Genomic DNA, 26,834 nt, shown 5'->3' on the forward strand with positions numbered 1-26,834 from the left:
TCGTCCAAAATCACTCAAAAAGTCATAGTACTTATGGTTGTGGTCAAAATCACTCAAAAGATCATAGTATATCGTCCAAAATCACTCAAAAAAGTCATACTATAGTATGTGGTCCAAAATCACTCAAAAAAGTCATTGTGTAGTATGTTGTCCAAAATTAGTCAAAAACGTCATAGTATAGTATATCTATTGAAACAGTTCTGAACTAAGTACTTCCTCGACTACCTGCATGAATAATATGAACTACTTTTACTGTGTACGTTTTGAGTAATCCTCTCTCTTAGTAGTGTTTTAATCTTGGACTCTTGGACCTTGGAGTGCGGTTTCATTACGATTAACGTAAACATTAGTAGATTTGCGCAATAGAAAAAAACGCAGGTGATTTGAACAGGCAAACGCGAACCACGGCTGGCTTGACCGCAGGAAAGTGCTGCTGTGCCTGATAAAGAGGTCCCTCTCTCGCTGCCATCAGTGGCATGTTAGTACTGCTATGACCAGAGAGGAACATCCTTTGAACAACTTTTATTTTTCCCCATGTTTGTCCCTGGAAGGAGTGTGAACATAGCGTGAACAGATTTAGGTCCCCACAACAGGAGTAATACCTGGAACGCACACACAAACACACACACACACCAGTGTAACAGTCATATATTTGAGTTACCCTTCTGACAATGCAATCATGTTTGTGAAGGTTTGAATTTATGACTAAGCGGTTGCGCATATAACTTTTGATTGCTTAGTGGTGCTGGGCAGCAGACACCTGTTTGTGTGTTTATCAGATAGCTGCTCAGACCAGCTGTTGGCTACTGAGAGCAGAGCAAGAGGTGCAAAACCAAAACATGTAATAAAAAAACAGTATTGATTTAGAGCTACAGAGTTGTTAGAGCATGAAATTATCAATTAGTGTATTTTAAAAACCTTCGGTATAAACACATGGGCACTCTGTGAACTCAGCACTCAATAGGGTCATTCTTGTTTGTTAGAATTAACTTGTTTTTACATGCCATGACCATGAGGTTTTTTTCACATTTGTGTATACATTTGTCATATACAGAGCTTAACACATTTATTAGACCACCACCCAAAGCTGCAGTTACCCTACATTAACAGCATTGGTAAATCTGTGATGGTTCATACACCCGTATGTAGAAGCTCTTTGAACAAAATCATACTTTTTAATGCTAAAATATAATTATTATTGTTATCCATGGATTTTCAAATGTAATATTTTACAAAAAACTGAAAAAAATAGTAAACCACATGATTATTTATTGATTAAGACATCAAATTTTAGTTTTTTTTTTTTTTTTTTCAGCTGTGCCAATCTCAGCTGACATAGGACAACAGACAGGGTACACCCTGGAGAGATCGTTAGTCCATCGCAGAGCCACATAGAAACAAACAACCATTCACAATCACACCTATGGTTAATTTAGAGTGTCCAATTTACCTAATCCCCATATAGCATGTTTTTGGACTGTGGGAGGAAACCGGAGAACCCGGAGAAAACCCTTACACCATTTGTTGGAACAAATGGCTCACATTTAGGTATAAAAGGTGAATTCAGTTAACAATAACAGTTTAATTTAAGTTTTACATTGTCACGTTTTTATGACACGTGGTCTAATAAGTTTGTTAAGCACTGTATATTTTTCAATGATGTTGATGTGTAGAACACACATACGTATATAAATGTCTCACATATATTTATATATGTGTGTATTATATTATCAGAATCAGAATCAGAATACTTTATTAATCCCCGGGGGGAAATAGTTTTCGTTCCAGATGCTCTGTGCAAAGTGAAATAGAAATACAGCATGAGTGGAAACAAGGGCTTAAGATATAGCTATAAATAAAACAATAAAATAAGCAATAAATGCAATGAAATAAAATATAAAATAAAATAATACCATAATAAAGTAGACAATCTGGAAATATATTCAATATACAAATGGTTAACAACATTATGTGCACTGCCTACTTAAATCATGAAGAAAATCTAAAAATATATATCATATTATAATATATATTAGCAATTGAGAAGCTGAAGGGCAGCCTTTCAGTGGAAATATCAAATGATCCGCAGTGACTGCTGTGGAAATTGAAATAATTGTATTTTGTATGTGTCACAATATTCACTTCAGTGCAAAAATAAAGTCGTCTAAGAATAACCTTGACTATGTGATGCATTTAGACCAATGAGTCAGAGCAGCTAATCACCACATTGATTTCCTGGCTGGATACTGCCTGACTCATTAAAAGCTCAGCCTGGAGAAAATGGATCTACTTTATTAGACCTAATCCCAATAGATGATGGACTGCGGCTCCAGGTAATATCCTCAACCCTGACTGCACTTAATGTGGTGCATCTTTAATGACATTACCCTATACATATACATATATATATATATGTAAAAATATACATACATGTACAGTATAAAGTTTATGTCGATCACTAAATCATTTTTTTGGTCACCGGGATAAAATTGCATTCATGATACACAGGAATGATTTATTAGGGATGCAAGGAATGACAGTTTTCATAACCAACTGTGCCAATCCCAGTTGACATAGGGCAAAGGGCGGGGTAATCCCTGGACAGTTTACCAGTCCATCGCAGGGACACAGACAAACAACCATTCACTCTCAAACCAATAGTCAATTTAGAACGTCCAATTTGCCCAATTCCCGGAGTACCCGGAGAAAAGCCACGCACACATGGGGAGAACATGCAAACCTTAGAGTGCTAATCTCGACACCAACTGTGTGGCCCTCAAGAAAAAGTTAATGTTTTGAAAAGAAAGCAATTCTGCCGAGATTAGTATTTCCATTATCAGTGTAATAACGGAATAAAGGTCACAATGTGTCTTGTTTTTGTCCAAATGGGCTGGAAAGAAAAACATTCAGTGAACATAATACAGGAAGGAATTATGTTGCCACTGTTATCCACTAAAAAAGAGATGTGTTCACTGTGTACCATCTTCAGACCATGATGTCAGCTCCATAGGCTTATAAACAAAAACAACTCTAACTCATGTGTCCTGGTGATGTATTGATGTGCACTAAAGAGGCTACTGATGCATGAGAGAGCCACTGTATGAATAATGGACAATATCAGTCTTAGTGCTGTCGATTTAACTTCTTCACCCAGTCTTTCATTGTCTGCCTGCCCCACAGCCTGTCTGCTGGATATTGGATTTACAGTAACGTGACTGACGTCTTTCTAGAATAACACAATTTGTGATGAGTATCAATCAGCATTGACAAAAATGTTTACACAATGTGGTAAATATCTCCCGCTCACTCTCCACGTCACGAATAAATGCCCAAGCGCTGAGTTAAACTTGCCACATCAACGTGTACCCAGAGTTTCCGCATTACAGCAACTGTGTTTCATTTTAAGGGACAGGAAAGAAGACACTGTGAGATATCACTTTACTGGAATGGAATATGAGACTAAAGCACTATCTCATTTTACCACAGGACATCTGGAATATTAAAGGCCAGTTCACACGGGATAAGAAATCTCAGTGCAACTACCACAAGTGGGAGGAGTTAATGGATTAACACAACTCACCTTTTGTCGTCGTGTGTGTACTGTTGTTTGGTCATGTTCTGTCACATCCATAATGCTGGATTTGCTGGTTGACTTTATTTGCATTTAGCCTCAGCCCACTACACAGCGAGGTGCTTTCAGGCACTTATCTAAAGCCATCAGAAGTCCCGTGACTTAAGTGCTTTTTCAAATTTCATTTGGTTCAGGATGGTGTTCGTTATATCCCAAAAACAACTGAGTTCTGCTACAGACTTGTCCGACCGCTTAGTGCGAAATTGAACGCTTCTTCAAGCCCCTCCATGCTTGAAAATCTGCAGAAAACTACTTAGAAACAGAATATGATGGAATATTTACATTTCCTGCTCATCTATTTGTAAGGGATTAGTATTCGCACTCACTCAACACTTTATCCTCCACATGTGGGTCACAATGGGGCGCTGGTGCCAATCTCAACTGACATAGGGCGAAAGGGATTAGTATTTCCTGGGGTAATTGTTCCGAATCATTTTACACAAGGTAAAAGTTGCCGTAATCTTTACTGATTCGGACAGGACAAAAAGCACTGAGGTACACATGCACAGTATGCTAGACTGAAGTGGACCCTCAAGAGCTTGGAAATGTGAAGCCGTTCTCCGTGGATGCAGAATGGAATATGACCTGGCGATAACCCTAACTCATTAAAATACTAATGTTATCAACAAGACTTTTCTCCTTTTGTTACATTTTTTGAAATTGTTCAATATCATGTAGAAAATCAAGGCCCCTGAAGGTACCATATATGGTTCCTGGCCTATCTGTGGTAAAAAAAAAAAAAAATGTATATAAGAAAATACAAGAAAAACACAAATAAAGTGAAAGGAACTATTATTTTACAACATGACAGCACATTTTAGAACAGTGTTTTCCAATTCTGGTTCTTGGGGACCCATGTCCTGCATGTTTTAGACAAGTTGAGGATTTCATCAACTTTACATCATTTGTCTTTGGGATTTTATCGTAGCTGCAGGAGAAGACCGAGCCGTATGACTGCACTTTCTGCAGTTTCAAACGTCGCAGGTAATTCAAAATCTGTGCTGATTGGCTGCGTCAAAATGTCCTCAGAAAGATACTTTGATTCAAAATGTGTCCTCATAGTCTACTACAGTCATGTAAACACAGAGAGAGAGGGAGAGAGAGAGAGGATCAGAAGACATCAGGCATGTGGGTCTGTTATTTCATAAGCCCCTCATTCCCTGCAGAGATGTTTGAAATGCCAACAGTGAGGTTGATCTTCCAATCCTCCACAACACCTGTTCAAAACACTGTTTATTGAGATAATTTAACATGTTTCACTGACAGTCAGACACACAGGACATGTGGCTCATGCTACTAGATTGTTTTTTTTCATTGCATGCATCTGAGTATGTACCTTCTTTGTACCAGCATCCCATAATCACAGTCATAATGTCCTGAAGTACAGACTGAGTGAAAAAAAACAAACAAAGAAACAAACAAAAAAACACAAGGGCTCTTCAGCCCCAGCTGTCCAACCCTGGGGAGCACAGAACGTGGGATTACAATCCAATTTAAGATCTTGGAGATGCATGTTATTTTCCCCCTCCACTTCTGCACTGTGCTGGATACGAGTATGAAAAGTATGAAAATAAACGGATGGACAAAGGTGGAAATTTGGTCCTTTGAAAGGATATCTCATAATGTATCTGATATCTGATAATGTATAATCTTGCTACTTACAGGCTAACAAACCTTGGTTTATGCATAATAATGTACATGCATTATGCACACACACACACAAACACTTACATTTCATATTAAATTATTATTGGACTTTCCTCTGTTAGATGAAGCTAGAGTACAGCTCTCTGCCTGTGTCCTTCTGTGCCTCTGCCAGAACAGTTTTGCCTCCTCCCGGACTCCATTGCTGACCAACGCATACAGCACAGGGTCCACCACACAGTTCAGACTGGACAGTGCCAGTGTGCATGAGAAAAAGAAGTGCATGGTTTCTTCAAACTGGCAGTAGGAGCCACCAGGCAGTGTGTCCTCACTGTAATAGAAGACTAGTGAACGTATGAGCAGGAGAATGTGGTATGGAGCAAAGCAAATTGAGAAGATGCCAATCACGCCATAGGAAAGAAGGCGGACCTTCCGCTTGGCCTGGCGACTCAGCCCAGGACTCTGGCCCACAGTAGCCAGCACTCTCCAGTAGCTCACCGTCAACACCAGCAGGGGCAGCAGGAAGCAAATGGCCACTCGGATCAGGTTGAATAAGGCAACAGGCGGCTGCATGGGGTAGGTCTCATAGCAACGGTCGTTGCTGTTCATGTCATCGTGGGCGTCTGTGAGATTATCATGGATCAGCACCATGATGTGCATCACCACCACAACAACGTAAACCCCGACACACTGTGCCCAGGCGTAGTGTGACGTGCGGTGGGCCTTAAAGCGGAGTGGAAATGTGACCACCAGGCAGCGATCCACAGAGATGCAGCAGAGCAGGTAGATGCTGATGTACATGTTGGAGTAGTAGAAAAAGCCAGCTATACTGCAGGACATAACACCCAAACGCCAATGGTGGTCCTGGTTGTAGTAATTGATCCAAAGGGGCATGGTGAAGATGTAAAGAAAGTCTGAGAGTGACAGATTGAGCAGGAAGATTCCCAAAATGTTTTGCCGCCGCACCTGTTGCCAAATAGGGCCCAGGGTCAGCACGTTAAAGATCAAACCAAAAATAAAGACCAGGATGTAAACAGACATTAGGAGGTCACTGATGGCGCTCTTCCCGATTTTAACGCACACAGCTGAGTTGTTGGCTGTGATGTTCATTTTTGGTTTCTGCCACTTTCTGGGTTTGAAATTCACCTGCAATCGTAAAAAAAGAAAGTGGTTCAATAGGTTTGACAGTTAAAAGAGACAATATCTCAACATTCCTAGTGCAGCTAAACAGTTTTTGTATCCCCATTTTAATTTCATGGTCGAGGGAGAACGGTGAGGCGGTGTGCTGTTGTTTCTGAATGCGAGGCAGCTCTCAGGCTCGACAGCTGTTTGAGCGCATTGTTGAATTTTCTTACTAGAGTGGGTAAAGGCAAAGTCCAGCTCCCTGATGATGCACAGTTTGCACGATATTAGAAACTGAAATTGCCAAAAAAAAATAAAAACCTGCCTCCTTATTGCTTCAACTGCGCTGCGGACGAAAACATGTGATCCACTTTTGTTTCAGAATCATCATCAGTTTTAAGGAAACTCAGAGCATTAAGGAACTAATGACTATATCAGACAAGTTACATGTGGAAGCAACTGCTCCCAAACCCCGGAGTCACGCACATTATGTTGCCACTTTCTTTGTCAAATTGTCTATAAATTGTTGCAATGATTGCTCTGTGTGGTCAGACACGGGCAGGCAGGGGCAGCACCATCTGAAGCAGCATTTTACAGTAATAAATAAATAAATAAATAACAACCTGAGTGTAGTTTATCAGAGCATTATAAACCACAGTCTCTCGCAACCATTTCATTGTTTACTGTGGTTTGAAAATGAGTCTGGTGAACTTACTTGCACTAGAGGAGGTAAATAGTGTGTCCCTTCTTAGATTTACTCTGTGGGGGGCAGAGTCAGACCTGGTCTATCACACAGATGTGGGTGTGACCCCTGCCTGCTACATCCTATATGCAGATATGAAATGGCACAAAGATGGCCAAAAAGAGAAGGAAAAATGAGTCATAAAAGCACCATTACACGCACAGCTACAAGAAACCTACTGTATATACTTGCTATACTTTAGTAAAAATGAGCTGAAGAGCCCTCAGAAGAAGAGGCCAATACTATAGTGCTCACTGTCAAGCACTTTCAGTGAATTGAGGATGATTGTCTTTAAGAGGAAAAGCTCATCACATTTAAATTAAAAATAAAGCTCCAGCTGTTCTCTTAGACTCCTGAAGTACAGACTGAGTGAAAATAAGTTATGCCATCAGGGTTAAAGAAACATCTACTGCTGCTCATTATGCATGCAGGAAGGAAGTTTGATATATTCTACAATATCCAAATTTTCATAATGGATTTTTCTAATTACTTTACATTACATTACATGTCATTTAGCAGACACTTTTATCCAAAGCGACTTACAAGGGAATTGAGTACAACCAAGTCTTTGCACACAGGGTCTTAACCACAGGCGGTCTTAACCACTGAGCCACTCCACCCCCAAAATTACCAATTACAAAAATAAATGAAAAAGAAACTCACTCAATGATTGTGCTTTAGTATTATATGACTTGGAAAGGTACTTTCTTTCTTTCAACCCCACCCCTGGCAGGTTGTACTCAATTCCCTTGTGAGTCGCTTTGGATAAAAGCGTCTGCTAAATTGAGATGTAATGTGTAATGTGACTTTTCAGCCTGTCCATCCTTCTGCTGTCTCTACCCGAGAGAGCCTCGAGAACGTTTACAGCAATAGGAAATTAAACATTTGTCCTGTATCTCCATTGCCTCTGTTGATATTGTTTTTCTTACCGCGATTTGTTTTATCACAGGACAGATGTGCGGTGTGTTTATGGGCTCAGGAAGCATCTAATGCCATTAACGTCGGGGCAGGGATAGGCTGTCCTGTCTAAACTCAATAATGTAGAAGCCATTTACAGTCAGAGCATCTTCACAGAATGATAATGTGCGCCTGCACAGGCAAATGGCTTTGATTTAATGGCTTGTTCATAAAATTTCCCAAAAATGTGGGTTTGGAAACTTCAGTGGAAAATTTTGTTCAAAAACTCCTTTAGTCATCTGTCTGACTGAAATGACTAACAGCAAATAGGTCATTCTATCTCAAGAACCATGTGTCTGCACAGCTTTTGTTTTTTTAGAAAGCCTACTTTTATTTCTGTTGTGTGCTCTGATTAAGGAGTTTTATCAATTCTTCATGTATTTCTCCATGTGAAAAGCATTTTCATTTCATCACACAAACCTTATATAGGCCTACTTTACTCAGCTAGCCCAAGCTGCAGTCCTTTCCTCCATCCGTGCCAATTATGGACAGTATTTGTTAATATTATGAACTGAACTAAGCCTTTCTGTTATTTTACAGCCTTGTCACCAGTGAGGTTTTAATAGAGCAAAACCTCATGCTCATGAGTGTGCGTGCCAAAAACACATTTCCAACAAAATGGAAATATGTTTGATTTAGTGCTTTACGCATTCACTCCCTAATACCAAGGCTGCAGGTTTCCCCGTACGTCCTAAAAAAGGTCTTCTCACTAAGAAAATGCTGTGCTGAACCTTCCACTTTGTTTTGGTGACCACCACATAGGATCCTAATTATTTTTGCAACACTGACTCACACCGTCAAGCATGTCATCTCTCCCCTTGACAACAGTCCAACAGGAGAAACCAAGAAATACAGCCAACAAAGTCTCAAAATAAAGTAATACATGTAACTCCCTGCTTGAAAAACATTAGTAAAAAGCTTTTTGTGTTTAAAGTCTAGAATAATTCACAGAGATCTCACACACACCCGGATCTGTAATCAAGAATGACCTCACCTGTTGTTTCTGGTAAAAGGTGTGTCTCGGCTGTAAAAGAAAGCAGTCCACTGGGTGAAAAGTTTCAGACTCATTCCAGAGCTGTATCAGAGTTCAGTCCAGGAGGGTCAGAGGAGCTGCTGACACACAGCCAAGCCACCACAGGAACACATGGCGCTCTCAGATGAGTTCTAAACTAATCTCTTTGTGCTAGTTTTGTCTTTGCCCTGGCTGAGATGATCGGTTGTTGACAGGCACAGTTACAATGTCAGCAAGGGAGTGTGGAGCAGGGGTGAGATGAAGTACGACAAAACGGAAAGACACATGTAGGAGGAAGGGGGAGGGTTGGGCTTTGCACATGTGCACAGAGGACGAGGCTCTGTTCCATTACTCTACTGTAATGGAACAGAGCTGCAGATGAAAAGTGAAAGGTGAAAGTCCTGAAAAGGTATGCGAGTAATACATCAAGATCTTATATAAGTATGTTAATAAGAAGATCAAATCACAGTAATCATTTATTCATTTATTAAGCAATGTCCAGGTAATGAGATATTTTGATAAATTTGAAATTCATCCTCTCTTTTGTCCTACACACATTTTCCCATTACTATTATTTATAACTTGTTATAAAATTACAAAAAAAACAAAACTATTAGCATATTGTTTCTGAAGTGTAATGTTGCCAGCATGTCAGTATTTTATATGAAGGAAAACGAGTGGCATCAAGTCACTAACCGATGTTTAATCTCCTCATTTTGCTTATCAAGTCTTTTCACATTAAACTGAGCAAATGTAAATCGTTATTCTGACACTATTCGGATCCTTCAGAAATCGTTCCCCGCATCGCCTTTCACATCACAATCATCATGACTTGAATGAAGTGCATCCTTTATTCATGAGAGGTTAAAGGAGTGAGCTGAGCTCTGTGCCAGGCACCACCATGACCCATGTGGTCTTTAGAAAAAATAAAAAAATAAATGTACTCAAGAAAACCCTCTGGCAGAACAGTGTCCATGGCTCTATTCATGTTTATAAAAACAAACTGTAAGTCTGCAATCTCTCTGTTAATGTGCTGAATAAATATTTAGCACAGCTGGAGATGCTGTGTGTATTTTCCTTTGAGTAAGAATGTGTACCTGAGGCCAGCTACACTAACAGCAGTGAAAAGAGAACAAGTTTAGAAAGAGGAAAGTGAGTTTTTTTTTTTTGTCAGTGACTCTTTAGCATTTACCGTCTGCAGAGGTGGGGCGGGTGTAAAATGTGGTTACCTGTGTTTTAACTGACAGCTCAGTTTGTACAAAAAGAGTTGAGAGTGAGTCTATGAAGTGTTGAAATGGTAAATCTTTTTCGTGTTCTTTTCTCAAGGATTGAAAAGCCACAATCTAACTTTATGAAAATTGATTACATTGATTACGAGCAACAACACGGTGTTTTCCATCTGAGCGGTGAAACAAATGAAATTATTACACGAAAAAGACTTTCAAAAGACACTGCGTTCGCTGTTTTCGAGACAGCTGACATTTGGAGGCAATTACTGCGAAGACATACTGACATTGCACTGTGTAGATTACACCATCAAACCTAAAAGGAGACCATGCTCCACAGCATAATGACAACACAAGTGCATGAGTGGAACAGGAAGTCGAACTGCACTGTACTGTTCAAACAATACATTTGCAGTAAAGCCTGCACTGCATAATATGCCATCATACAGATGTAATATGTCACAGTCAAATGCTTCCTGTTTGTGCTCCCTTTTTTTTTATTTTATTGTTTAGCAGAAAACTACTAACAATGAAAAACTTAATTGGTGGCAACATCTTTACCTTTGTCCAAAAATGAGCTACGTCCTTACAAGTCTAAATCAAAGGATCCAACAAATTTAATGTTATATATATATATATGTATGTATATATATATATATACATACATATATATAAAACTAAGTCTAACTAAGACCACAAAACCACACATGTTGGTGGCACGGAGCATCGCCATCCTGGGGAAAACAAAGCATATGCTCAATCAGAAAACACTACACACATTATATTGTTCATTACTTTTAACGTATTTCGGTTACTGTGTAGAGGTGTGGGGGGAAACATGTACAAAAGCAATAGACAAAAGACTTCCTTATTGGTAATTTCTTTACGTCATGTTTGGTTTCACATTACAAGGCCCTGAGACACAGTGACATGACCGACTCTTCCTCTTCAGAGGAAAGCACCTCACACAACAGGGTTTGACATTAACCAGCATAACAACTCTGAAAGCGTCACAATTTTGCAGTACTTTCAAGTTCAAGAAGTGGGAATTTGCAGAACATTTCCAGAACAAATGTTGTAGACGTTTTTGGTGGTTTTGACCTCCGGAATGAATACACAATGTTTAACTTGAAGGAATCACAAAGAAATATGAATAAACACGTGCATAACTGAATTCCTTAGGAGCCAATGTTTGATGAGCGTGAACTCAGTAAGCGTGTTCAGCAAAGATTTGTCATGATGAGTGTCACTAAAATCTTTTCTCCTTATTGTGCACCCTGACCCTGGGCGGCCGTATCACTTAAATTACGTGCTTGGATGCAAAAGTTATGCAAAAGGTTTTTATCTGTGTGCCAATGGGAAAAACAATTAACTTTTTAATGGTATTGTTACACTGTGCACAATAAACAACTGTCTTTTAAGAGATGATCTTGTTTTTAGTAGAGTAAAGAGAACGCTAGGGCCTTAAATACATGTTTCTCAAAATAGTTTTTTTAACTACCTAAATTAGGACGGAAATGATATGAGGGACCAGAGAGGTGTCTTTAATTTACAACAAACTATTTAAATGTAAATGTGCAGAAAAAACAGTTTCATTCTAAGTATTCCATACCCTTGCACTTGGCCTTGCTTGATGGGGAAACTGCAGGTCATAGGTTCTGCAGTCACAGCAGCTGAAGAGAGAAGAGCAGTCAGAGAAAGGTTCATGTCACACAATTAAGAGACACAAGATTTCAGTGTCCATGCAAAAAGAATATCATCTGCTGTTTGTGGTGATTGATTTAGCTGCAGGAGAAGAAAACTTGCATAATAACCTCTCGAGAGCACAGTAATTCAGTTTTTTTGGAAAAGACCATTTTCTTCCAATTGACTTTATTAATACAAAGCTACAGACCTCATCACTGCACACTTCACTGAAGCTGTCAGAAATGAGCAGTGGGAGGTCTCCAAGGTCTAGATGACAAATCTCTGGGTGAAAGCACGACGTGATGAAAGTCATCGGTGGCTCTTCTGAAGTCTGAAACCTGAAACGAAAAGAAACTGCAAAAATATTTTATTTCTCACATGTCTGGACATTCTTCAGGCCATTGTCGCCAATATTGACGTTGTCACGACTGGAAAGAGTTTTCACCTCATCAACAAACACTGCAAATATTCCATCCAACGTCACCAGTGTTTTTAGTCACTGTGTGTGTTTGGTCTTTGCAACAACCTCCCGTTCCTGCAGCAAATCCTAAAGTGGACAGATAGAAGAGAGCGAGGGGAGGATTGAAGTGAAACAAAAGGGCAGTTGTGTTGTTATCGATGGGGTTTTGATTTGACAAAATGGTTGTAATTCGTGGAGTGTGCTCGCTCTTGCCTCGGCAGACTGCAGATGCCGCGGTCCGAGGCGGTTGTTCACATAAAAAAAATGTGCTACATTTCAAATTAAGAGGCACCTCCCAAGGTTATTACTCAGACCAGACACAATGTACCAGGGCTTTATCCAGTTACTCTTCTCTCCTTCTCTGATGGTATAGATAAGCATTTGCTTTTTGCTGGTGATGTGAGAGCACAGAGACGTCGTTAACCTGAAGAAATGCACCTGATTGGATGTGACCGAGCCGCACCTGCACTTGAAATGTAAAAATGAGACAGAAAAGAGTGTATATCACATTGTTTGGCAATGATGATGAATGTAGAGTAGGAGGAACACGAGTGCACTTTCACCAGAGTAGCAAGTTGAAGTGCCCTCATCACAGAATGGAAAGAAAAGAGGAAAAAAAAAAAAACTTCACTCTTCACCGCCATAGCCACATGCTCCTCGTAAGTGCCACTCAGTCTGTGAGGAGCAATATGTGCAACAAACCCATTGTCCCCCAACACCTCTTAATATTTTGTGTGTATTCTCATGCATATATATATATAAAGCCGTCATACATACAACTCACTGTTGCTCGAGAGTGTCCTTGAAGTGTTATGACAGCACCCACTTTAAGAACGTTTAATCAGACATTACAGTCCGCATATGTGCGATAACCTGTCTTTTCCTCATAGAGGTAATAAATATCTGTCTGTCAGAGTGCGAGTAGAACAGTTATTATTATTATTATTATTATTTCTGCAGCAAGTGGTGCTTGTTCTGCGAGTAGGTCTTTTCCACTGAATGACCACTGACAAATGCTGATTGTCTGTATATGGCTGATAGACAGGTTATATATATATATAAATATATATATACACATTACTGTAATTGAGGAGTTTTTTTCACGTACTTTTCAAAGCCATTTTTAAAATGTGCAATTAGAAGAACTGTACTTAATAAATTCGGCAGGGAATGATGAGGAGAGGCGACACAAGAACCTTGTTAAAAAAGTACGTTTTAAGTGACGTTTTTACTTTAACTTGAGTACATTTTTAGACCAGTGCTTTTACTTGTACTTCAGTAAAATGTTATCAAAATAGTGGTACTTTAACTTGAGTATGTAGTACATATATATATATATATATATATATATATATATACACACACATGAAAATAAAAAAAGTAAAACTTCCAAGACAAAGACATATTGTTCAAAGTTTGTATTATATGATACAAAGGATGGGGTCATCCTTCAACTTGTCTAAACATATTTGACAACTACATTAAGTTCAGGTTACACATGTGTATAATAAACCATCATAACTACAGTATGTTTCATATTGTATCTAAATTATTCTACTTCATAGAAACATGCAACACGACCGTGACAACCGGGAGCCAACGACTGAACTACACTAACTCTTCAAAATCCATCGCAGTCTCATTACTGACAACAATGTGTCGTTGAGTGGAGCAGGGTTTTCACCTTTCAGGAGCATCTGCTGCGGCCAATGCTTCGTAAATACATCCGCTGCCAGTAGATGCATCTTCCATGACCGTTACAAGGTGTCATGCAGGAAAATAAACAACAAGTTCATTTAAACCCACAATGCCTCCTTTTATCACATGCTGTATACTTTCTTGTTTGTGGTTCAAATTTCGAGTGGTAATTAGGGTGGATTCGCTGTCGCCAGATCAATACTTTCAGTTTTCACCACAGGCCGTGAATTTTAAGGGGGAATGCATTTGTGAATACAAATGGGTTTCGACTCCAACGATGTCGGCACTTTAGTAATTACCAGCACAGAGGAAGTATTTTGTCACAATAAAGTGCTCAACCACTGAAAAGGGAGTGCAAGTCCAGTCAGACCAACTGAGTGAAACAAATATGCAAATGTTACTTCAGTTTAATTGGAGGCAGTTTCATTTTAAAATATAAACTCCAGTTTGTTTAAAAAAAAAAATACAATTAAGAAAACAGAGAAAGACATAAACCAAATTCTTATCTTATTCCCTTGTGGCAAAAATGGTGTTCCTGCTTCACGTTGAAAGAAGCAATTCGTGGTGAGAAGAACACGTTTTTCACTTAACATGTTTGTGTGGAAAAATGATGAATTCAAGCTTAACTCCAATTTTATCTGCAAAGACTTTGCCCTTTTTGATCGACGCGAAACTGAGTTGAGCAGGTTTCAATATGAAAGAGTCCAACTTTTTAGATAAAAGATAAAAGGGGCCTGGTCACAGCAGCAGTAAGTGACGGCAATGATTGGAGGGAAGTTTTGAAGAACTCAGTGTTGAGGTGAGAGATGGGATCTAATTGCTATGAGACCGCAGAGTCTAGACAGCCGTTTCCTGAGCTCAAACCATGCTTTGCAATTCATGTCTCCTTCAAGTTGACAATGTCATTCTCCCTCTCCCTTCTGTCCTAATTCCTCGTCCGCCTCTGTGGTCAGAGGATACTGACCCTCTCCGTGAGACCTTGCACATCTGCATCCTCCCCGAGCTCTTCATCGTCAGAGCCCGGTGCAGGAGGAGGGGGCACGAGGTGAGCAGGGTACGGCAGAGTGTGTTCGTGGGCAAACATCTGCCAGCGGCTGTCATCGCTCTCATGGGTGATGTAGCGCTCGCCAAGTTTAGTCTCCAGTTCCCGCAGGTCTAGCCACGTCTGATAGTCCTGAGAAATGACATCCACAAATAAACCCGCAGATGAGATTTTAGATTCAGTTTTAGGATCTCTGAAGTTGAATCAAATGTGTTTATGGCGCAGCATCCATTCAATTTGAGTGAGTGTGTATGTGCATGTTGTATGGTAAGGATGAGGTTAAACCTGTAGTGGTTATGTAGTGAGTTTCTGAAGTCATGGAAACACGAGAGAAGCAAGAGAAAGCTAAAGGAGGGAGAATCTGTAACTGATATCTAAAAATCTTATTTGTTGAAATCTTCTTCCAGTCCTGAGAAACATAAATAAACAAAGCAAATAAAATCTAAACAGTGATAAACACTCACTCACTGACCTGCCTACACTGAAACATATTACTTCAAACTAAAGTTAGCAAGTTGTCTTCATATAACTTGGTAAACGTGTTTTGAATGAATTGAATTTACTGATTTAACCATTATGTTTGGTGGTTTGTCAACCACTTTCTTTTTACACTGTACCTGTGTGGACCTCTGCTTCCTCTAGAATATCATCAAATAAATGACAACACAACAGCAAACTGCAGCCCCACTGTGCATTATCAGAATGTTTCAGAAACTTTCCTAAAAGTATTAAACAGTGCATGTTTGACTGTAGAAATTTGCTTTGAAGAATATACCTGTAAATAAACATGGCTGAGACTCTTGTCCACGCTGTAACGTTTCCTCATCTTAACTTGAAGCAGATTGTTGATCAAGTCAGTTGCTGGAAACACAAAAGTATAAAGATGATGACAAAACAGCACACAGTCATTATTAGTTGCATTGTGAATGACACTGCTCCGGACCATAATGATGTCGATCCATGTTTCTCAAACTTAGATGGTAAAACCATCTTGACTCAAATAAAATGAAAGTCATGACAAGAGCAAATTTGTGGATAACTTAAAGCCATTATCTGTAACACCCGACACATCTTTTTAGGGCCATATGTAAAAAAAAAAAAAAAAATGAAAGAAAGATTAAAATTCTGACTCTTTAATCTCAGAATTCATGCTGTTTTTATTTCTATTATTATTTTTGTACATGTGGCCATAATACTCACACACATTTCCAAGAGATGTTTAGTTCATTTATTAAAACTAACATTTCGCAAATTTTCATTTGATTACCATCACTAGAGATCTGTTTCCAGGGGTTGGGAGGGTACATGAAGGCTGCATTGTGGATCTGGTCTTTGATATCTTCATCCTCATTAAAGGGGAATGTCCCACTCAGGCTGACGTACATAATGACGCCGACTGACCACATGTCCAGTGAGCGGTTATAGCCCTGGTTCAGCAGAACCTCCGGGGCCAGGTATGCGGGGGTGCCAACGACCGATCGACGGAAAGACTTCTCGCCGATGATGCGGGCAAATCCAAAGTCGCACAACTTCACCTGAGAGAGAGAAACCGTGTGGTACCAGACGGGGAGTTAAAGAAAAGGGTTAAAGAAAGTGCAGATATGACAGAATGACAGAAAGATGGAAAGGTATTTGATCATTGTAAATACAATGTGAGCTACCGTGGTTGATGATTAGGGGTTCGCAGAGGTGGAAAGTAATGAATTACATTTCCTTGCATTACTGTACTTGTATAGGTGAACAGGCGTTAATGAAGGCATTTGTGACCTTTGACCCATTGTGACTGATATATTATGTGTTTACATATTTTATTTTGTCAGCACTTTAATTTGTAAAGGTTTGCCTTTAACAATGAATGCGAGATTTGTGTCCCCTTGTCCTTTTTTGCACGACACAAGAAATACCCTTGTTGAAATAAGCAACTTTTAGTCTGAGTACATTTTAAACAAGCTACTTTTTCTTCTTTTTTTTTACTTTAACTTGAGTACATTTTTAGACCAGTATTTTTACTTGTACTTAGGTAAAATGACATCAAAATAGTGGTACTTTAACTTGAGTAGAGTATTTCAGTACTCTTTCCACCTCTGGAGGTTCACACTTCAAGTGTTAAAGTGGTAAAAAAAGGAGCCAGCTAAGGAGGGTTCAGGTGTATGTCCTACCCAATCCCCAATCTTCATATTTTAATAATATGACCATTTACATAGCAAATGTAGGGGATTAAAAACCCAAATAATGCCCTGTTTCCATCTACAGTTGAAATAGAAGATTTGTAAATAAAAGAATGGATAAATAAAAGAACACTCTGGATTTGAATGAGTAGTTTGACTATTTGACTGAAACCTGGCGCTTATAAAGAGTAGTAAAGAGGAGAATGGGCTGCAGTGTGTGACTTGTACGTGTGTATGATGTATATACAATGCATATAATGTGAATATGCATTATATTACCTGTGGGAAGGGATCAGCGGAGGCAAGCAGCACATTCTCTGGTTTTAGGTCACAGTGAACGATGTTTTTAAAGTGCAGGTGTCTGAGAGCTGCAAGAATCTGCACAACCACGATAACAGGATATGAATTAGCAAGACATAACCCACCGTGGATCACAACACTCACACACAACAAGTGTTTGTTACGCATGCAGCAAAGATGAAAACAACGATACCGTGTCACAGCATATGTACTCCTCTCTGCACAGTGGCACATACACACCTGTGTAATGAGGAACTTGGTGAGCCTCTCAGGCAGTCTGCCTTTCTCACTGGAGAGGATCATCTCCAGCATGTCACCATGTAGCTTCTCCATCACCACAAACACTTTCTCTGGAGTCTCAAACATGCACTCCAGGTTCACAATGCCCAGGTGACGTAAACTCTGAGGGATGAAAGAGGAGGTCAAATAAAGAAAAAAGAAAAAGTGGACGGAGGGGACTTTGAAAAATGGGGGGAGTGCAACAACAAAGACATTTGTGGTAAAATGGAAGTGAAGAGGACAGGGGTAGAAATGAAAGAGCAGAGTAGAAGAGCGACAGTGGTGAAAGACGACAAAGCCACTGCAACAGAAAATGTCAGCAGATGACAAACCACAACAGGCAGTGCGTGATATACAGAAAGGGAACAAAAACCAACTGAGTTTCATTACATTTTTGAAGTCGGATCGTGTTACAGAGCTTTTCCGGTGAGTGTGCCAGTGCCTTTGTGTCTAATACAAATAAATAAGTACAGCAAACAGACAGAGAACTGCACCTCTGACGCCATCTGCTGGTGTGCGATTAACAAAGGGCTAATAAAAGAAGCTGAATAGAATATTTCTGATTATTTATTTATTTATTATCATCAGAGAAAAAAACATGACATGTAAAACATGTAACATGACAATAACGCTTCTATATTAGACAGGGAGTGGGTTACAGATGTGGCAGGTTTCTACTCTTTAACCTAATAAATGATGAATACAGTTTAGAGCCTTTATTTTATGATGTTACTTGGTTGTTTATGTAGATTATAGTTCTGGCTATTCAAGTACAAAAAGGGATATGAGTTGGAACTTCCTCTTTGGGTCAACTGTTGCTCAGTGGTTTGTCGAAAATGTCATGGTGGAATTTTACACATTCATAACGGCTTTCTAGCAGTTATGCATTATATTTGAATAATAAAAAAACAAAAAAGAGTTTCCTACCAGTCATGACCAGGAATCAACTGCAATTTAACTTATAAATGAATATGTAGGAAATGAAGAGAAGATCTAAAGGTTTCATTACGGTGCTCAAACGTTCTGCTTGTTGTCTGTTATCCGCTATTTTGGGGGGGGGAGGGGGTGCATTATTATGTGTGTTTACCTGTAGTATGGCCACCTCATTCCTCAACTGGCTCTCCTGCTTGGTGGGAAAGCGAAGCTTGTCAATGACTTTGACCGCTACGTCCCTCCCGGTCTTCCTGTGCTTCCCTGATGAAGGAAAAAAGTGCAGGGGAACATCTTTGGTTGTGACCTGAACCTTTTTACTTCAACATTATTTGCTGTAAAAATACAACAATAAAATAAAAACAAAAAAAAAGAAAGAGCATATAATCTATCTAAATCTGAACAAAATCTACATACCTCCATACACTACACCAAATTGCCCAGATCCCAGCACTTCATCGGCAAAGATCTGGTACACTGTGCCAATATCCTGTAGGATTGTCATTCATTTAATCACAGCATGTACAGTGTATTCATTTAAACATTCAGATAAAAACCCATTTAATATCATACCACATTCTCTTGGATTTGACTGTTGGACACAGATATGCTGATGGAGGCTTGTCCTGGAAAACACAACGTTGTGACTTTTGATGAGTGTATTTCATTTGTATCTCACGTGTACTCTGCAGCAGTCACTCACAAACCCAGGAATGTCCTGGCCTAGTTTAAAATCAGAAACATTTCTGCAGCTCGAAACTGAAGCACAGCTATGATCAACACACAAAACTATAGGATGTTTCCATACCTGCAGAACTTTCATTACCCACCAGGAGGCCCCCCCAGCACACACTTCAGTCAGTGATCTACAGTACTGTGCAAAAGTTTCAGGCACCACCAGCTCTGTTGTTTTTTCTGTCTGTCAAATTCTGTGATCATTTGAATTTGGAATGAAGTGATGCGACTTAAAGCTGGTCTTATATTAGCGAGCTGTCAATGAGTTTAACTCATGCAACATGTGTATGTCATGCTCAAGCATGTTTTTTTTTACTGCAGATATTTCCTTAAATGAAATAGGAGGACAAACACAGGATTTACCAATAACATGAATTAAGATTCCACACAGAGCTGTGTTAATGTTCAAGTGTAAGGGTAGATCATGCTAAATACTTGACACCTGTAGAGGATGTTTTTTTGTTTTTTTTCAGATTTTTTATTTTTTTTGTTTTGTTTTTTTAAAAACAACAAAAAACTGCATACATATTTTCTGGGTGTGTTCCAGTAAAGTGAAATGGAAATAATTATCCTCTATTGTCATTATAGCATTGCTAAAACAACAAATCTAATGGTGGCCTAAGACTTCTGCACAGTACTATATATCAAAAAGGGGGGACCTTTGCTCAAACTCATCTCTTAACATAGTAAACCTCTGAACAGGAAGAATCTATTATTCTCATCAGGGCAAAGAAATGCCACATGTTCAGTAAGTTAGCTGCTGTTGGCCATCGGTCACCTGAATGGTACTTAAAATTCTACGTAATTATAATTTCTATGTGCTCTCATCTTACTATGAGTTGTGTTGCCCTCTGCTGGTGGTGCATCCTGAAAGATAACAGGCATGAGAGCCTGGCGAATGGCGCTCTCCCACGCTTTGGCCACCTCTCGTCCAATACCGCTATTGGGCGCCACTTGGCTTGGCGAAGGAGGGGTCTCGGGAAGAGTCTCGGGGTTGCTGGGGGACAGAGAGGGAAGGGTGTTGGGGTCCTCCCCTACGAAGTAGCACATGGTTCCTGTGATGAGCTCGAAGCAGTGGGGGTTTGTGCCTGTTGGGACGAGGGTGAAGTTGCCAGCAGGACGCACCTCCAGTATCTCAGACAGAGGGATTTCCTGCAAGAGCGTGAACATGTCATGAGGTAGTAAAAGTAGGTTTTACTCTCCACATAAATGGCTTTTCATGGAGTCAAATATTCTTACCTTGTAGTATTTGTTGGAGGTGTTGTTCTGGAAAAGGATGATGCACTTACAGTCCAGACGCCAGTAGTGCCTCTTTCTCTGTTGAAGGTTGGAGTACGGTGAGTAAGGTGGAAAACAAAAAACACAAGACAGGATACTGGAGAGTGGGACAGAACGAGGACAGAGGGGGTGAGGGAGTGAGCAACAATGTGAGTACAGTTTTGTTTGTCAACATACTAGAGGCTTTTCAAGGACTGGAGGTGATAATCCAGAGGAAGAGAAGAGTGGCCGGTGAGAAGAAGGACGAGCAGGACAATGAGCTGTAAGACGAGAAGGTGAAGACAAAGAGAAAGAGACAAAAAGTGAAAGAAAGTAAAGGAGTGCTAGTGTGAGAGTGCTGGAAAAAGACAACAGAGGCAGAAAAAGTTATGTCTATGAGGTCAATTACAGAAACAGAAATAAAAGGCAGGAAATTGGCTTTTTAGCTTTAATTTGTCGCACATTTACTAAGTGCGAGTAAACCTCATCATCAGCCTTCACATACTTGTGTGTGTGTTTATACATATATATACACGTATGTATGTATATATATATATATATACGTATATATATATATACATACATACGTGTATATATATGTATAAACACACACACAAGTATGTGAAGGCTGATGATGATCAGAACAGAAAATGAGCAGGAAGCAACAGAGGCCATAAAGGCAGACACTAAACGATCAAGGTAGGAAGATCTGCTGGGCAGAAAGAAGACTGACGACTAAAGGGTCTTTTATTTCTTTAGAGTGGGTGGAAAGTAAACAAAACAAACTCTCTGCGATAAATCACAGAGAAAGTGGGAAAAAAAGTCAATGAGTCAATGCACGTTTTTACCAGTGTGTCCTTATTACTGTAGTGAACCATCCATCCTTCTTTGATAGCCGTACTGGATCTGCGGGTCGTCTGTCTCACCGACTGCACCACCCTCATCAATGGGATGTAAACGCTAAGAGAGGCAAAATGTGTACTTTGAGTTTGTGACATTCCTGTGATGCTCTTTTGGGGAGGGGGGGTGGGTAGTTTTTGCTCACACCTCTGATCTCCGCTGGCTCCGTCCTGATTGTTTTCAGGAGCGAATGACCCGGGGATGCTGCAGGCCTCATCTGAGTCGTCCATTGAAGACTTGTCCGAGTTCTCGTACTCACAGGTGTAGTCCATGGGCACTTCAGGGTCAGTACTGGGACTCAACATGTCTGGGGCAAAAAGCAAAGAAAAAGTAAACCTCTAACTAGCACAACTAGAAAAGTACAGCTCGACATGCATCTCGCAGATCGCAGATAACACTTACCGCAGTTACTTCTGTTTTCTGAGAAAATAAAAAATGATTGCCAGTAAGTTTCAGTCTTGTTAGATGTGTTATTTTATATATGGCAATCAAAGTAACCTAGTTCTGACAACGTTAACATGCAGATGAGAAATTAACACTTGCATGCAGACTCAAAGGTCCAGTGTGAATCATTAGGGAGGGTTTGGTTTTTTTTTTGGAAGAAATTGTGTATGCTTTAAATTAAAAATAGTTGGATTTTTGTAGGCGTATGGAAATGCATGTGTTTCACGTTTGAACCAAATGTTTACTATGCAGATAAAGATGAATGACATCCACTCTGGTATGCAAAGGCCACCGTGTTCCCTGATGTGCTTGGATAAAAAAAGGTGAGGTGAGCGGAGGAGGACCCCTACATCTGCAGTCTCACCATTGGATGTCACTAATTCTTTCACACAGGGCCTTTAAAAGAGTTAGAGGAGAAAAAAATTAGAGATTGGGTGATAGATTCCGCTTTCCTCACCTCCAATTGTTTCCCCAAGGCAGTCATTTGGAACCTTGTACGCACAGCGTTTATGGCAGTTGAACTTGCAGTCTAAGGGGAAGGAAGCACAACACTTCATTCAGATCAGATTCCATGTGATCTGACGAGATTTAGCCAATATTCTAAATCCCACCGGACGTCCTGACATGAGTCTGTCTCTTCCTCTTTGCTCACCTTTGCACTGTAAGCCCTGCCTAAACAGCCCTCGAAGCAGCCTCTTGCAATACTGGCACACGGTCGGCCGCGTGTACGAGTGGACAGCAAACGTGTGGGGCACTTTCACCTTGGTCATCAGGATCTTGTCCAGGTGAACAGGTCGGCCCGTGTAGAAGCGCCGTGCTTCACTAGGGGTTCGTGGCTAACAGAATGGAGAGGACATGAACATGAAACAGATGATGTGTGAGTAAAACAAATAGGAACACTTTTCTGACTGTGATGACCAAGTGTTTAGCTATTTAAGTACATATATTTATTATTTCCTGCCCCTTAAATCTACATGACATGCTATCAGAACAGTAAGATGTTGAGTGTGAAAAGCAAAACAATCACCTGAAATGAACTACGATGCGCATGAGGAATTGCAATTTCATCACTGGGAGGAACACCTTTCATACTGTTGAATAATTTTCACAATGCCATTTTTTATACACTCCTAACATAAAACATCTCTCTTTAAAGTCTCTTTAAAGTTGTTTTTTTCTATCAAGGTAAATGGCTTCCAAGCAGTTTTGCATTTGTAATGAAAGCACATCAATGTGCAAATCAGTTGCAAATGGTTGTTGCCTTGAAAATGGTAAAATGTTGGTTGCTGTTTCCTAAAACACAACATTTTACAGTCCGAAAATGTCTTGTTTTTTTCCACATTCTACATATATATTCATTGTATCTGGTTTCTTTGGTATAGAGTAGCAAAGGAAAATAAAAAAAACATCTAGAAGCTTAAAAATCACTTAATATTAATAAAAAAACAACCACACCAAAATGATCAAAACAGTCGACAATTAATTTAGTGACTGAATAATTGTTGTATCGCTATTTATACTGAATGCAATGTAGACATAATGGTAGTTTTGGGTTTAGTTTTTGACACAGGCATCTAATTGGAAGCCTGTGGATGATCCTGCAGATCCAAGGCTTTGTGTCTTGGTTTTAAAGATCTGTGTCCTTCAGTGTAAACTGGCATTGACAGTTTCATGTGGTCAGATAAATGTTAGAAGTTAGAAATTGATATGAGCACAGAGTGCATGGATCCACCAGTACCATTTGTGTGTGTGAGCGGATGAGAGGTGCATCCTCGTTGGAGTAGGTGGAGGTCGTCCCTACACTGTACACCGACTCAGTGGTGGAGAGACGCAGCGACTGGCTGCTGCTCAGGGACGTGGTGGAGAGGCGCCGCTTACGAGCACCACTGCAGTTGTTTGGGATGCTGAATGCACAGCGTTTGTGGTAGTTTAGTCCACATCCTGCAGGGGGCAGCATGATTCAAACAACCAGCAGAGGAGAGGTGGAGATGGAGCACATTTATTAAATGAAACAATTAATTTCTCAGACAAGTGTTGTGCGTCACAACAATGCATCTTTACTTATTCACACTTTCTCTCCCTGTTTTTCTCACCGTCGCACTTGAGCCCTTGTCTGACAAGTCCGAACAACATCTCCCCACAGTGATCACAGAAGGCCGGGGCCCGGTATGAATGCACGTTGAGTGCATGGGGCCGAATCTGGAAATCTTCAGAAGTGGCTGCCGCTTAAAGAGATAACAGAGACAGACTGTGGTCTTACTGGGTTTCACGATTCAGTGACATGCCGATAAATGTGCAGAAACATTTGATTAGATGGATGAGAAGGAAACAGGATGGAAAATAGTGAACAGATAAAGCCTGTGGAAGAGTAAGATTTAGGAGTGTAAGGAAAGAGAGATCAGAAAAGAAAGCAAGGAAGGTCATTTACCATAGATTTTAATAAGGTTATCTATGCAAATGAGAAGAGAAGAGAAGAGAAGAGAAGAGAAGAGAAGAGAAGAGAAGAGAAGAGAAGAGAAGAGAAGAGAAGATGGTTTCTTACCAGAGAGCACCACCTCCACCAGATCTCCCTCCTGAATATCGCTGGCAGCTTTAACCAGTTGCAGGATGTTGTTGGTGGACGTGTCATGCTTGAACAGTAAAATCTTGTCATAAATCCCATAGAAGCCACACTCTGGGAACTGGAAAAAAAACATGACAGAAATGTAGATTAGGATATTACTTATATAAAGAGTTGAAGAAGGGCTATATGCTTTAAACAACAAAACACTGACATGCTGATTTATGTGTGTCATCAGTCAAATCAGCAATTCACTGAGGTCCACTTTATGACAGAATCAAATACAAACAAAAGTGACACAAAACCAAGCAATCTGACCCCTTTAAAAATAATGTATATATATATATATATATATATATATATATATATACACACACATGTATATACATTGTATCTATTTTCTATTATGTTTTATTATATATGTGTAAATGTATAAAGTGTGATTTCAACTACAAATACACAACATACTCAACTGTCTTTACTTTTAACAGGTTGGTCTTTTAAAATTTGGTATCAAACACTGTTTAACTTATTCCACAACTAATCGGACACATTTTTTCTGAAGTTGGACAGCGTGTGGGATCTTCTGTTTGTTATTTTTGAATTCCACCAGTGCTGTCCTACACACCTGCCTTTTGAAATAGATGTGAGAAGTAAGTAAGGTCTTGTACAAATAGTGATCCATCTTTTCATTAACGCTGACAAACGTACACAGTGTACATTCACGTTGCCACTGTTACTGCTACTCAACGCAGTGCCGTGAGCATGTGAGCACAACACAGGAATGTCTCTGTGTTCTCAAGTAAATCACATTAGTGTTTGTCCTAAACTCATCTTATGATGCCCTACTTTTCCAAGCGCCTGAAATCTAGAAGTAAACATATACACACGCAAAACTAGATATACAAGAGACACTAGCCTCATTTCACACATCAAGCAACTTGGTCAATGTGGAAAGCAACACAAAGGAGGGAAACATTATCCTATCTTCCTGATGGCCATATACAAGCCACACACACACACACAAACAAACAGGTGTTTCAATGAAGCTCTTCTTCCAGAAAGATATGAGATGAGAGTGTCAGTCAGAAGTCAGCAGAGCAAAGGGAAACCCTGCTCTCTTGAATAGTTAATACTGTCTGGTACACTTCAGTGGCCACGGGACACCTCAGATACACGGCTTTAAAATTAATTTCTTTCTGTGAGAACACATGAGACATACTAACAAGACCAGTGGGGGTTAGGAGGAAAGGAATACAGACACACTGCCCATCTCTTTTGTTGTTGTTTTCCTGGGATACATTATATGCCCACGCACAGCAATTCATCGGAAGGGGAACCTTGATCTTCACCTTGGAACGAGACAATGACACGTATACATCTCCTCCTCATCTACCAACAGACACACCCTCATTTCCCACACACAAACACACACACACACCCTCTCAGTTTCCCAACAGGCAAAACACATCACCACATCTGAAATCCAGGCCTTGCTTGAACTGCTGCCAAGCTACACAGTGAGTCCACCACGCCTCAGCAGTGGGCTGCTGCTACTGACCACATAGTCAACAACAAAAAACACAAAAAGGCACACAGTAACCTTTTATTTTCAAAACATGCAGGAAAATCCGTAACCTCTTTGAAACCCATGACATCCATTATATCCATATACTTATACACACACATACACATATATAATGGATTGTTTACTTCTGACTTCTGTTTATCTGCAAACTGTTTACTGTAGGATTTGGTGAAGAACAAAACCAGATTGTCAGGGCGAAAGAATAGCAGTGGGTTCACTCACATCAGGTATATATATATATATAAAAATAGAAAATATAATAAATACACACATATATATATACACACATATACAGCATATATATATATACATACACACACATAAACATACAGTATATACATATATATGTACATATACATATAATATAAAATATATAAAACTAGATTACTAGAGGGTTAGATTAGATTAAAAATGTGAGATACAACAACATCATTTGAGCAAATCAATGCAGTG

The 26,834-nt window shown here is 39.7% G+C and overlaps 2 protein-coding genes across 5 annotated transcripts in view; both read right to left on the bottom strand.

Annotated features, from left to right (window-relative positions):
* Window positions 1-4,851: 4,851 nt before the first annotated feature.
* gpr184 (G protein-coupled receptor 184) lies at window positions 4,852-9,381 on the bottom strand. Of its 2 annotated transcripts, XM_044031443.1 has the most exons (3): window positions 9,091-9,381; window positions 7,113-7,222; window positions 4,852-6,421 (listed from the first exon to the last, which is right to left on the bottom strand). In XM_044031443.1, exon 3 carries the CDS (start codon window positions 6,383-6,385, stop codon window positions 5,366-5,368), a length of 1,020 nt encoding a protein of 339 aa, XP_043887378.1. In that variant the 5' UTR covers window positions 6,386-6,421; window positions 7,113-7,222; window positions 9,091-9,381; the 3' UTR covers window positions 4,852-5,365. The 2 variants fall into 2 exon arrangements, with proteins under 2 accessions (XP_043887378.1, XP_043887377.1); XM_044031442.1 differs by lacking the exon at window positions 7,113-7,222.
* Window positions 9,382-13,883: 4,502 nt separating this feature from the next.
* Window positions 13,884-26,834, bottom strand: part of prkd2 (protein kinase D2) — a 29,285-nt gene continuing 16,334 nt past the window's right edge. Inside the window, exons 2-19 of one of the 3 annotated variants that reach the window (XM_044032945.1) lie at window positions 24,776-24,914; window positions 24,327-24,458; window positions 23,972-24,174; window positions 22,886-23,069; window positions 22,691-22,762; window positions 22,192-22,209; window positions 21,937-22,096; window positions 21,738-21,849; window positions 20,872-20,949; window positions 20,466-20,784; window positions 19,471-19,523; window positions 19,315-19,387; window positions 19,055-19,161; window positions 17,929-18,090; window positions 17,668-17,766; window positions 16,488-16,755; window positions 15,996-16,081; window positions 13,884-15,352 (exon numbers count right to left, since the gene is read on the bottom strand). In XM_044032945.1, coding sequence (XP_043888880.1) covers window positions 15,128-15,352; window positions 15,996-16,081; window positions 16,488-16,755; window positions 17,668-17,766; window positions 17,929-18,090; window positions 19,055-19,161; window positions 19,315-19,387; window positions 19,471-19,523; window positions 20,466-20,784; window positions 20,872-20,949; window positions 21,738-21,849; window positions 21,937-22,096; window positions 22,192-22,209; window positions 22,691-22,762; window positions 22,886-23,069; window positions 23,972-24,174; window positions 24,327-24,458; window positions 24,776-24,914 — 2,490 coding nt within the window. In that variant the 3' untranslated portion in view covers window positions 13,884-15,127. Of the gene's footprint in view, window positions 15,353-15,995; window positions 16,082-16,487; window positions 16,756-17,667; window positions 17,767-17,928; window positions 18,091-19,054; window positions 19,162-19,314; window positions 19,388-19,470; window positions 19,524-20,465; window positions 20,785-20,871; window positions 20,950-21,737; window positions 22,097-22,191; window positions 22,210-22,690; window positions 22,763-22,885; window positions 23,070-23,971; window positions 24,175-24,326; window positions 24,459-24,775; window positions 24,915-26,834 lie in introns of all 3 variants that reach the window. The other 2 variants (XM_044032946.1, XM_044032944.1) reach the window with 2 other exon arrangements.

This window comes from Solea senegalensis, linkage group LG8 (genome assembly GCF_019176455.1).
Source record: "Solea senegalensis isolate Sse05_10M linkage group LG8, IFAPA_SoseM_1, whole genome shotgun sequence".
In the NCBI taxonomy this organism is placed as follows: Eukaryota; Metazoa; Chordata; class Actinopteri; order Pleuronectiformes; family Soleidae; genus Solea; species Solea senegalensis.